The sequence below is a fragment of the Limulus polyphemus genome, unplaced genomic scaffold, assembly GCF_000517525.1.
Source record: "Limulus polyphemus unplaced genomic scaffold, Limulus_polyphemus-2.1.2 Scaffold180, whole genome shotgun sequence".
NCBI classification, from domain to species: Eukaryota; Metazoa; Arthropoda; class Merostomata; order Xiphosura; family Limulidae; genus Limulus; species Limulus polyphemus.
This window is the reverse complement of record NW_013665790.1, coordinates 228,860-243,144: the sequence shown is the minus strand read 5'-3', so window position 1 is coordinate 243,144 and position 14,285 is coordinate 228,860. Positions and strand designations below refer to the sequence as shown.

At 31.1% G+C, this 14,285-nt stretch overlaps 1 protein-coding gene across 3 annotated transcripts in view; it reads left to right on the top strand.

The window, feature by feature from the left end:
- Positions 1-12,822, top strand: part of LOC106478099 (lachesin-like) — a 93,589-nt gene extending 80,767 nt beyond the window's left edge. Inside the window, exons 6-9 of one of the 3 annotated variants that reach the window (XM_022381632.1) lie at positions 1,686-1,742; positions 6,177-6,239; positions 9,231-9,320; positions 12,235-12,822. In XM_022381632.1, coding sequence (XP_022237340.1) covers positions 1,686-1,742; positions 6,177-6,239; positions 9,231-9,320; positions 12,235-12,353 — 329 coding nt within the window. In that variant the 3' untranslated portion in view covers positions 12,354-12,822. Of the gene's footprint in view, positions 1-1,685; positions 1,743-1,810; positions 1,868-6,176; positions 6,240-9,230; positions 9,321-12,234 lie in introns of all 3 variants that reach the window. The other 2 variants (XM_022381631.1, XM_022381633.1) reach the window with 2 other exon arrangements.
- The last annotated feature ends 1,463 nt before the right edge of the window (positions 12,823-14,285 follow it).

The following is a 14,285-nucleotide window of genomic DNA, read 5'->3' as shown; positions in this document are numbered from 1 at the left end:
ATCATACTTTACAGCAAAAACATTTTATACTTACTACTCAATAAGAGTAAAATGTGCTCAGCATACATCAATTGGTCAAAAGTTCAGAATGAGTCACTTAAAAAATATAACTTACATTCATCTCACAATGTTAATTCGGTCTGTTCAGACTAAAAATCAAATGCCAGAAAATTGTCTCTAGCCTAGTCTTCTATGATAAATTACACATCATGAGTATTAGATTCTAACAAGTATGTTTGTACAACTAATACAAGTCTCCATTAATATTTGTATATAAAACTCGTGTTTCATCACATACTATCATTAGTATATATAAAAGTAAAATAATATACTTAACAAACATATTAAAACATTTGTTAGCAAAACATCAAGATACCTTAATATACTATTTACGGAAAATACAAGCATTTGAGTTTATAAAATATTAATTCATACATGTCTAACTTAGTCTCGGGTATTATTACATTGGGTTGTAGGTAGGTATTATATAAACTAAGATGTTTTTGTAAATAGTATATTAGTATGTTTTGAAGTTTTGATAACAAATGTTTCGTTATTGAAGTTTTGTTAATAAATGTTTCAGTATATGTGACACTTTCTAAATGTGTGATTTTACTTACATATATTAATGATAGTATATTGAGCTATGATGAAGCATCAGTTATATATATGAAATAAATGGAGACTTGTAATTAATGTTAGAAACTAATATTCATGGTGTGTAATTTATGATAAAAGGCAAAGCTAAACATTTAGCAGTAATATCTTTAGTAAGACCATTTGCCTATATAAACACTGTCCGCCTTTGTGAATCCTTTGTGATACAATTTAATATATAAATGAAAACTAGAAACATAAGTTGAGATAATTTGAAATTTGTATGCATTTTATCTGCCTATAGAAGCACTGTCAGCCTTTGTAAGACACATGTAAGTGAAAATTATAAAGTAACTGTCAACATGAATAAAAGGAAATATTTACTGTTATACAGAATAAAATCATAGTTACATAAACTACAAAATACAAAAACTACAAAGTTACAAAATAGAGAAATAGGATAAGAATATATTTGATCCATAAAGTCAAACTAATGATACAGTAAGATTGTATGTTAAATTATTGCATGGTATTTATAGATGCTATCACTGAAAATCAGTCTTTTTTATATAAAATACAAATAATAGATTTATATGTAATTAAATGTAAACGCTGATCTACATCACCCTCTGATGGTTTGCTCAGGAACTATCTGCACGGTCATCGTTCCAACACGCCCTCTGGTGTCACTTCATGGCCGAGCAACATGCAATTTGTTGAGTAACACTGGAACTATAATGTCACGCCTAGCAATTACATTCTCTAATAGCAGACAACTTCCGTTGTCTAGTGTCATGTCGGAATGACAACATCCGCCTGTAATGGCGGCCTAGCAATGCCTCTCTATGGCGCCATCGTCTCTACCTCCTTCCCCCTCCCTGAGACAACTAATCAGCACGCGCATCTGAACAGGTCTGATAACTACTTGTATGGCTCAAGAGAACCTTGTTTATTATGTCTGATCGTTAATAAGAAAGTACGGATAAATAAAACACAGTTCATAATTTTGGAATATTTTATATTTAATGTAAAATATTAAACATTTTTTATATGAAAAATTTATTAATCAATATTCTTTATATGTACAGAAATACATCTTTCTCCAGGTAAAGAGGAGATAACTGTTATACCGGACAACACTTTAGGTAAGGAATTTACTTCATAGTTTATTTAACACACAACTTTATTTAATCAATATTCTTTATATGTACAGAAATACATCTTTCTCCAGGTAAAGAGGAGATAACTGTTATACCGGACAACACTTTAGGTAAGGAATTTACTTCATAGTTTATTTAACACACAACTTTATTTAATCAATATTCTTTATATGTACAGAAATACATCTTTCTCCAGGTAAAGAGGAGATAACTGTTATATCGGACAACACTTTAGGTAAGGAATTTACTTCATAGTTTATTTAACACACAACTTAATCAAAGTTCTTTTCAAGAAGTTTGAGTTATATGTTTTTAATTTACACTTTGCATTATTACACTTTGCTACGTTGTATTCCTACGACTTTATTATTTTACGGTGCTCTTAATTTTCTTATTGTCATGCTATAAAAAATCCAATCACAATCACAAAAAGTTTAATAATACATTATACTACGTACACAAAGAAGAGCTAAAAGTCCAAAACATGCATTTGGTTTATGAAGCTTTCAACAAGTAGTGAAAGTTAGGAAATTATTCCACTTTTTAACTCACTGTTTAGTGGAAAAGTTTTTAGATGTATCACTCTTCGATAGTTCAGCGGGTAAATCTGAGAGCTTATAACGCTAAAAATCAGGTTTCGATACCTGTAATAGAAAGAGAGATAGCCAGTTGTGTTATTCAGCGCTTAACAACAAACAGAAAATTAACGAATCCTTCTCTTCAGCGACACATATGTTAAAGAATTCTGAGCTACACAATAGGCTATCGGTGCTGTACCCACCACAAGTATCGAAACCCGGTTTATAAGTTAGTAATGTATAAATATCTTTGTTCTGTTTGGTAAGTAGCAATTTTACAAAATATCTGTTTAGACCTGAATCACAACTGGGGCGTATTTTAAATATAAACTTCGTAAAAGTTTACATTCATTTTGGGAACAGTTTACCATTTCATGGTTAATACAGATGAAATTATAAAAGTAATTGGCTAACACTGTCCTGACAAAGCCTGTAGAAGTAAGATGTAAATACTGATGAAATTATGAAAGCAATTGGCCAGCAATGTCCTGACAGAGCCTATAGAAATAAGATTAAATACTGATGAAATTATAAAAGTAATTGGCTAATAATGTTCTGACAGAGCTTGTAGAAATAAGATGTAAATACAGATGAAATTATGAAAGTAATTGGCTAACAGTGTTCTGACAGGGCGTGTAGAAAAAAAAATCTAATTATTATAAAATTAGTACTAGCTTTTAATGTAGTTATTCAAGCTTTCTAAAAAAACAGTCTGTTTAATAAGAACAGGAAAGGGAAAAAGGAAATCCAAATTCTTACATTTTTGTCGATATTTTGGCTTTTCTGTAGAGTTTATCATCAGTCATATATGCCCAGGGGTACTAGACTAAGCCTTTTAGATAAGTAATAAAACACCCCCTGCAGGAAGTATGACTAATATTATTTTTTAGAACTTCGAGCGAGGCTTATTACTGTACAAATCTTATTGATTAGATATATATGTGTATTGAATATCGACTTTCCATTCACTTTTTCCTATTGAAGGAGCAGCAAAGAAGTCTTTGTTGAACTTTTTATTGATTCAACTTTGATCATAAGAAACAGATTGGATCACATATGACAGATATAGAAATATGTCACTTTTGTTATGATTTATCATAATTATTGAGTTATTAGTGAAATACATATAACTTTTTGATTTTATGAAATATTTGTTTCAAACCATCCCTTGTTTCCAAAATCATTGAAAATTTAAAACTAAAACTAATTACATTTTAAACTTGCTCCTTATTACTTAATACGCTTGTTAAAATCTATGTTAGACTTTAAACATCCTTCATAAATTAAAAACAACCAGAAAAAATTAATTTCTAAATAAAGTTTCAAACTTACTTAAAAAATATCATTTGTAATATTTTCATTTTATTTCATATTAAAAATTTTATTACCCTGTTAGAATTCATTTAAAGCTTGGTTTCATATTGAGAATTTAAGATTGTGATTTTCTTTGTTTCATCTATTGCCAATTTCGTGGATAGCATGGGTATTTGTTTTATTTTTCTATACTTTATCGTGAAATCTAAGCTGGGTGTGACTCGTGGTTAGTGTACCTGGACTGCGAATCCAATAAAATGAGCTCCCGCACTTTGTGGGCGTGGGTACGCTATAACAGTGACAGTTAAATCCCACTATTCAGTCTAATAAAAGTACCCCAACAGGTGACAGGGGTTGCTTTTGACCATTTGCCTCTCCTCTAGTTTACCAGTTCAAAGTCAAAGGCCTATCTGTAGATAACCCTTTTTGTAAATTCGTTCGAAAGACATTATACAACAAACAAGACATTATACGTTTGAACGTCTCTAAAAATCTTGTAAAGGGCCATGTTTTTGCTTGGTTGCATGAATGAAAAACTCAAGTAACAAGAACAGATAAAACTGGATTTAAGCCATAATTAAAGTTGTTATACTAACTGAATAACAATTAGAAATTTTGCTCATCTTGAAATAATTCTTAAAGTTAACTTGTATTAACTGATATAAGACATTTATGCTGTTTTAATATTTCCCGCTACCATTTTACTTGTGCGGATAGTCTAAGTCTGATGTTTTGATATTTTCCGCTACCATTTTTACTTGTACGGATAGTTTAAATCTGATGTTTTGATATTTTCCGCTACCATTTTATTTGAACGGATAGTCAAAATTTGATGTTTTGATATTTTCCGCTACCATTTTATTGTACGGATTGTCTAAATGTGATGTTTTGGTATTTTCCGCTACCCTTTTACTTGTACGGAGAGTCTAAGTCTGATGTTTTAATATTTCCCGCTACCATTTTACTTGTGCGGATACTCTAAATATGATGTTTTGATATTTTCCGCTACCATTTTACTTGTGCGGATAGTCTAAGTCTGATGTTTTGATATTTTCCGCTACCATTTTACTTGTACGGATAGTCTAAGTCTGATGTTTTCATATTTTCCGCTACCATTTTACTTGAGCGGATAGTTTTAATCTGAAAAGAAACAAATACTCTGTGTAGTAATATTTTTTCAGTACATAATTTATAAAACAGGAAAAGATAATCAATTCTTTATTTGTTAATGTACAGTTTAATATAACGTTCTTCTTGAGATTTTATTACAAGTTTTGTTCATTGCGTTGTATAATATTTCCTGACTCTTCAACGTCCTGGCATAGCTTGATGGTTGGGCGCTCAACTCTCAACTTGTGGGTCGTGCTCGATTCACGTCACCGAGCATGCTCACCCTTTCACCTGTGTATAGGAGGAAGTTATAATGTGACGGTCAGTCATACTCTTTATCGGTAGGAAGTAGCCCAAGAGTAGGCGATGGATGGTTTTGACTTGCTGCCTCCATTGTAGTCTATTACCCCCTACATTCTAGTGCAGATAGCCCTCGAGTAGCTTTGCGTGAAATTCAATATTTAAAGTCCCACTTGGTTCGTTGCCACTTTGAAATATCAAAACAAGGATCCAACTTTAGGATTTACAAAATGGACAAACTGTGCTACTGATTCCACGACTTCTTAGATGAAACTAGTACCGGATAACTTGTATTACTAATTCCACGGCTTCTTAGATCATACTGGTATAAGGACAACTTGTGTTACTGATTCCACGAATTCCTAATTAATAATGGTATACTTATAACTTGTGTTACTGATTCCACGGCTTCCGATATCATATTGATATACGCATAACTTGTGTTACTGATTCCATGCCTTTGTATATCATACTGGTATACGGATAACTTGTGTCACTGATTCCATGATTTTCTATGTCATACTGATATATTGTTTGAAGCTTTATATTTATTAAGATGATAGTTATTTCTTATTGAATATGAAAATAATATAAATAATAAATGTCTATATTTCTGTACTCTTAGTCAATCAATTTCATGTAATACAGTTGTTTTTTAGGTACATTTGAGGGTCATTTTAAATAGACCAAGACTTCTTCTCACGTATATTTTGCTTTAGTTTTCGACAAAAACAACGTGTATTTACTCTGTAAATACCATTTGGAAGTTAATAAATAAATAACTATTGTATCTAATAATTAAGGAAACATATTACAAACAGTGTCTACAAAAGTACAGGTTCTCAATAGCAGAAGCAATAGGTATACACTCTCACCTTTTCCCCTTCTCTTCACATCTGCTCTTTGAGTTTTGGGTATAATCTTTCTGAAAATCAAACAAAACAGTGTGATAACTATATTTCCGGTTCCTGATAAAATGACTTGGAACAATGAATGATAATAACAGATTAATATATACATTGTTTTTCAGATTTTCAAATCGTTTAAGCAGTATGGAACAGCTTCACTATTCGAAAACTTATTTTACTTATTAACCGTATCCCTGATTTTTTAATAGGACGAGATGACAACTTGCCTTTAAAGCAAGCAGATACAAAAGAATCGGCGAGAAGAATACAAGGTAATAAAATAGATTATTGCAGAGGGCTGTTCATAAGCTATGGAAACAATTTACATATACATTCACCTTTCTCCTTCTCAATCTTGGGGCCCGTGGCTACACCGTTAAAAGCCCTGGCTCTCTTATTTTAATTAATTTGAAGTTTAGATGGCGCCTAAAAATGATCCATTAGGGAAGAATTACATTGCAAGACTCTCGGGCAGGAACTTCTGCTTCCTCACGATTAGAATAGCATATAAAGCTCGAACTTCTAGCGTTTCCAAGAAAGGAGTGTTTGTAGCGTTGAACAGTATTAGTAATGTGGGAGACAGAGTGATTCCAACAAAGTAAAACAGGTTACTTCACTACCGGCTATCAGCAGCTCACCAGAGGAAATGAAGAAAGTTGAATTATCTTCTCACCGGAATTAATCGAAAAATGCAACGGCCCATTGAAAATAAAGTAGGTTTTTGAACAAAATAATTTACTTGGGTCTACAAAAGCAACACAATAACAGATGACCAAGTACTGAAAGCTGTTTGAGTGATATTTGGAATTTGATAAGCAAGAAGAACATCATCACATTGAACAAAGCATATATTTCCAAGTACCAGAAACAAAGCTCAAAAGATTCATTGTCGTCATGCTAGTGATACCGCATATTCAGAACATGTTAGCAAGGTTTTACCAAGGTAATTATTGGTGGTTACATCTATAATAGTAAGAGAAACATCAGGATAGTTGAGAAAATGTCAAAGTGAACTCTAATGTGCAGAAACCAATGTACTAAGATTAAGTACCACGTGTATATGAGTCGGATGCTAATAATATATAATTCTATCTAGACAAAGCATCTAGCTACATATCCAATTCGATATGCTAGTTCACATAAAAGGTGCAGATACAAACGGAAGTTTACGTAATACCATATGTAGACATCTTTCATGACCTTCTGAGTCTTCGAATTGCTCAAACGGAAAGTCACCGTCAGTGTATAATTAATGAACTTTAGAAAGCAGGTAAAGAGGAAGATGGAGAGACAATATCGACCTCAATATATTTTGAAAATGCGCTACAGAGAAATAGTTTACAATCTGGGTCACAAAGAACACCATTGGTAGTATAAGATCATGCTATAAGGCCTAGGCAACGTACCTTGTATCGTTACTATGGATCATGAACAACCCTCTGTATTCAGGCTGTGAAACTAATATTCTATTCTTGATGTTATTTATTTTATATTATCAGGCTCAGAATGTCTATTCTTTGCATGTTTTAGTGTTTTCACCTATGTGATAGATCACAATTGAAATTGTAGTTCTTATATATCAATATATGTTATCCTCCATACAAATTACTAGAAAATATTTGAATTCATATCGAATGAACTTTAACAGGAAATTTTAACTCAATATTTCTAGCCATACTCATAAGCTTCAGTGGTTTCCTACTGCCACATAATAATTACATCTTAAGAAGATATACTTTTAAAATATTGGTGGCTCTTATCAAAAGTCTCTCTATATATAAATACATACTTAATTTTACGTTAATGTTTGTTTTTACTTTTGAACTTCTAAATTTTTTAGATAAATGAAAATTAAACACTCGTACTGAATTATAAGAAAATTGACAAAAACAAACTTTTGGGGCTTTTCTAACAAAGCCATTAAAACGTTAGAGAACTTGTTTTTATTATAAAAAACAACAACAAAAACAAATAAAACAATAGAAAAATTTAGATTTCGTTACAACAAAAATAATAACATCAAATATCCAATTCTCCACCGTAATATGACAAACAAACGTTAGAAAAAATTAGTTATTCATTACAAAAAAACATTAGAAGACACTGTAGTCTGTGATAACTAATACTATAAAACGTTAGAAAATATTAGGATAGTTTATGACAAGAAATATGATAAAATATGAACCATCAATTTTTCACAGAAGACAAAACCATTAAAACTTTCGAAAACATTGTAGTCCGTGATGATAAATTGAACAGAAAACTAGAAAACATTACAATCTGTGAAAATAAATGCTAAAAACTTTTGAAAACATTGTAGTTCGTAATGTTAAATTGAACAGAAAACTAAAAAACATTATAGTCCGTAATGATAAACTGAAAAGAAAACTAGAAAACATGATAGACTGAGAAAAGAAACCAAATAAAACTTTAAAAAAACATCATAGTATGTAATGAAAAATTTAATAGAACATTAGAAATGAATTAATCAGTTATAAGGAAGTCGGATTAAACATTTAAAACAACATATTTGTAAGAAATAAAATAAAATATGAACCATCAATTCTCTGTTATAAACAAAGGTGATGAAGAACTAGAAACCACTCTAGTCTGTAATGATAAATTCAATACATCATCAAACGTCCTTTCTGTGATGTAAAGAAAACACATAAAGCTTTAAAAAATACGATATTCTGTGAAAATAATCCCAATAAAATATTAGAAAACACATAATCTACATTATCTCAAAATTTATAAAATAATAGAAAATATTAGTAATTTATGAAAATAAGACCAAGAAATTCCTTTCTTTATCAGAAAACAACTTGAAGTTTATAAATAATTCTGTGTTCTAAGCTACTACTTTTTCTCTTCCAGGCTTGATTATGATGTGAAATATTAATAAACTGTTTATATTTCATGTTCCACCAATGCCATTGTAATTAAAATTATTTACGCAAGAATATATGGGATTTTTTTATTACTTTTCGTGATGGATCGAAACAATTTTCAAAATTAACACACGTTTATGATGTCTTTAGATCCTGAGTACATTACCTATTTTGTCTATATATTTCATTCTATATTGTGGTTTTTAAGATTTTAACTGTAGATTATATGCCAATTTCTTCAGAAACAGTTAGAATATGTGTCTTCTCATTTTCTCAAAAATATCTAATCTAACACAAAATTCAATGTATGTTTTGTTGGGCAGTTTTTAGGCTTCTTGGTATATTGTTCTAATGAAAAATATTTTTCAATAGGAGAAAACCTAGGTTTTCCTAACGAGTCCTTAAGCAGAGAAACTGGTGATGTTTTTAAGACCCCTGGGGATAATCCAGGATCTACTTCAGGTGAGACGATACTAAAAGCAAATTGCTGGATGCTAAATAAAAATTATTTTGCCAGCTGCAAAATCAACAAAGTAATCAATAAATATTTTGTTAATAAACTATACTTAGCCATTAAGTATTGACTAACTCAGGGAGTCAGTGGTCAGTCACCATAACATCCTACCAATGCTAGTTAGGAAATGATTGTGTAATAGTTAGTAAACAATTATACTTTATTTTCCAAATTTTTACATTTTTTCAAAATATATTGCTGAAGAGGTCGAAATGGCATGTTAGAGCCACATACAATACCTACCTTTCTAAAAAGTAAGTTTGTTTTTAAAAATTAATTACTTATGAAAAGGTAAACCCTCAGAGGAACTATGCTTATCAAGTCAGGTAAAAAATTAAATGGTTATGAAAAACACCCTCCTCGCCGATTTTTATGCTTATACAGCAATTATTAACATAAAATCATAGCCTGATAGGCAGTAGTTGGATTCTAACAGATGTTTCAAATGATTGTGGCAGTTAGTAGTGATAATGTACATTAACTGAACATTTTATTGAGTCCTCCACATAATATTGGGGTTGGATCTCCTTTCGCTGCGGTAACAGTCTGTCTTGGATTAGCATAGACTCTACAAATAAGATACTGGAAAGTATCTTGTTTGATTGCAGACCATTTGTTGAGAAATATGAGTAGCAAGAAGTTTACAGACTTTTAATGAAATAGAAAACTGGAGAATGTACTGCCTGAGAAAGGTAACTGAAATAGCTGAACTTCTAAAGCAATGAAAGGATCCAAATCTGGATCCACAAGATCATACCACTTACAACAACTTGCACTGTAAGAACGACAAAAAGAGGGGTTTCTCTATGTTTTTATTTTATTATCATTACAGAAAAAGGTAAAACTAGACCCATCAAATCATATTCACATGCTTTCACTCATTCATTTCTTGTAATTTTCCAAACATTACTGAAACTGCACATTCCTCTTGGCGTTTGAATTAACCAGTTTTCGGATTGGTTGTCGGCCATTATATGCAATGTTTTCGATCTCCTTCACGTTGTATTGTTATAAGTAGCGAATCTTGTTCACTGTTCAAGGAATAGGTCAATTGTAAACATTGTTTGCTTCCTTTAACGCTTTACAAATATTGGCATTCTTATTTTCTCTCGATCTTTTAGCAGCGGTTGGTGACCACAGATATTGTGCCAGACTTATTCCATTGCGACTGCTATTATTCATAGACTCTGAAGATAGCCAGCTTAGGACACAGTCTCTTATAAGGACTATTTTAGTAGACTGGAATCAGTTACCATGTGTTTTAAGAACTCTGTAAATAACTATAATAGTGAATAATATAAAAACGTTAAAATATGCAGGATAAAATTACGTTTGAACAAAACTCTGTGAAGCATTTTGGTAATACCCTAAAACATTTAACTGGATTAAAATTCCGAAAAACATAAAATTGTCAAATTCCAAAAAAAGTACTGTTATTATCAAATGGATTGAAAACTACAAACAAATTAAGTGAAGGGAAATTTTGGAAACAATGTTTTTGTGAGGAAACAACTCTTGAGGCTGTCATCACATTAGCTAGATCTTTATCATGATCATTTATTCCACGAACATTAGCATGTATTAGCATGTGTTAAAGATATAATATAATTGATCAAAAACTATTTTACTTGCAGTATACTAAACTTTGAAAGATAGATAGGCAGCTCCAGAAAATACCTTACTTACCTGAAAATATATATCATTTTCAGACAAGTTCTCATCATATTACCCGGTTAAGTATTATACTTAATAATAGGTAATTCAATCTTCCAATATTCAATTATGTTTTAATAAGGATGTTCCTGTCCTTTCAAAAATTCGCTGTTAGTCTTCATGTCAACCTTTTATTTCTAGTATTATGGCTTCATTTTTAGTCACTTTATGTAGACTTTAGAATACTGCATACAAGTTGTAATGGTAGCTAACGAAACGAAACAAGAAGGTAAGGTTTTGTAGTGGAAGAAGATTAGGAAGGATTAAAAAAAAGTATGTCAGTCCATCTAGAAAGGTTAAAACCTATTTTTAGGGTGCGAACAAGCATGAAGATACATTGACGTATATCGAATACCAACTTGTTATGACCTTCTTGTTATGTCGTTAGGAAACTAAAAATATAGTTCAATAATAAAATTTATACATTTATTTACTTTTAACGTAACAATAGTTACGCAGAATATACTGTTTTATCAAACTATTTTATGCAAAGTTACAGGTAACATATTTAACATTGATAAATAAAAAATATGATAAAAATACATATTCTTATTACGAAATTGATGTCCTCATTTGTAACTCATGTTTTGAAGATTATATGGGACTAAATGCAGTAAATATAAAACAATCTCTACATACGTACCTGAAGCGTTTTTTTTTTCGGTTTTGTCTTTGCTGGACTATGCTACATAGTGCTTAACGTGTGTTCAATTTTTTAAAGATAAAAATATCCCTTAGTCAAACTACGTAAATACTGACTTCCATCTTGATAGAAACATTGAAAATTTCTGGGTTGTACCTTGTTAGAAAAATTAACGTGTATGTAATACCTGCTGTTTTAGAATTGACTTTATTAATCAAATTGTAATTTGTTTCACTTTTTTAAAGACCTCTAAGTTCTTCTTCTCATTTATTCGTACAGTTATATTTTAGTAATAGATCTTATTGTCCTGATTACCCATAATTTGCTGTTGCTCTACACATTGAAATCTACTTTTGGGTTTTACATACTGTTTTAATGTGTTAGTTCTCAATGCGAAAGGCAAGAAAAGTTTTACGGTGGGCATGTTGATTCACATGTTTCTGTAAAACTATTTTTGATGCTGAGATCTAACCATATTAAGTAAAATTTTTATTCGCTTTTTCTAGGGAAAAACGTCGCCGCTCTTGGGAATAAACCTTGTATAATAACATTCTGGTGTTTTACCTTTGTAATGCAATGCTTATCCACACTGGCAGTGATTATGACCACTAGGACAGACAGATGACGGACAAAGCCACGATCGTTCAACTAATGAAATTGAGAAGCTTGTATCAATTCAAGTGTATGCGTGGAATTTCTGATAGATTGGGTCCGAGCCAATAGTCAATAGAATTTTTATTGTACGAGCTTGTAATTAGAAATTAACGTCATTCAAACTGCTTGAATGATTATAAATAATAATAAAGTATACATTGGAAAGCCTTAAGCCGATGCGAATAAAATGGTTTTCGTACACAGGCCATGTGATTTGTGTTTCAAAACTTAGTCTAATTTCGGGGAGAAATAATGTCGTCATCGGTAATATTCATGAACAAAAATATCTCCCTAAGAGTTTTAAGTAACTCTACTCTTTATGTGTAAGATGGTAATTAAATGTGGGTAAACTGGAAAACTTACATAATGTTGTGGTCAGTGTGACGTTTATTGGTCAAACTATTGTCTCCGTTATAGATATGTATATAGAGAGATAAAAAATGAATTCTAAATGTTTTAAAATTTACGAAACGCTTATTAAAGCAATTACAGAAAATAGGTTTTATGTCATGATATAATGTGCATGAGCACATATATATATATATATGTGTGTGTGTGGTGTATGTAATTTTGTAGTTACATAAACAGCAGCGGAAACTGTGTTAGGAAGAAAAAAAATATTTTTCAAATTAGAAATGTATTATTTCTATCTTTCCATTATTTTACTTCCAGACAGAAGTTTGTACACGAAATTCTACTGTCAACTCATATTTTCTTTTCATTGGTTTCTTTGATGTTTGCTGTGTTGTTTTATCAGTGTAGGTACTCAAACCAATATAACACTGATAAAGATAAATATTTACGATAGGTACAAACAACTAGAATGTAAAAAGAGTACTCTTTGTAAAACACTCCAAGTACGAGCTATTTAAATACTCATAATATCTAAAAACAAAATTGGTTCTTTAGAAATTGATTAACGTCTAACCTTAATTCAAGTAGCTAAGTTCATAAACTTTATTAATACCGATTTCAATAAGGAAATTAGATAGTCTGCTATCCTTAAATGTACGCTTAACTACGTGCATGACACAAGAGTGTTCATTTATGGATTTATTCTGGCTAACTTGCCCTTATATATACGAGAGAATAAATAATATTATGTGAATATCGTACCAGTTATTAATAGTAACTTCCAATTAGCTTATAAGAGACATTATTCTAAATCTTTATTTTATCACTCGGTTTTGTTATAGAATTGGAATAAGACAAAACTTAATGACGTGGGCCAGGCATGGCCAGGTAGTGAGGGCGCTCGACTCGCAATCTGAGGATCGCGGGTTCGAATTCCCGTCACACCAAACATGCTCGCCCTTTCAGCCGTGGGGGCATTATAAAATGACGGTCAATCGCACTATTCGTTGGTCAAAGAGTAGCCCAAGAGTTGGCGGTGGGTGGTGATGACTAGATGCCTTCCCTCTAGTCTTACACTACAGATAGCCCTCGTGTAGCTTTGCGCGAAATTCAAAAACAAACAAACTTAATGACGTTCTTTATGACATCAAATTCGATTATTAGCTTTATACTAATTCTTTTGTGATATTCGTAATAAATCTGTTTCTTATCTTAGATAAAACAAAAAAAAAAAATGAAAGATGTTGGCAGCATATCCTTATCTAGAATAAGAAAACATTTTTGTTTCCTTTACTGGAAACATTTCCTGTATGGTAGTCCATAAAGTGACTTGTAAGTTAAACGTAACGTAACAGTAACGTTAAAGGGATTAGAACTGTATACATAAATACAGTGAGATTTTTTCACTTCGCTTTTATTCTTTATTTTTCTGGAGTTTCGTTGTTGTGATAAACACATCGTTTATTATGAAGACAAAAATTTTTATTTTGTACATGCTAACTTTAAAGTAAACTTAGAAAATTAGAACTCAAATGACTGAATAAAAATA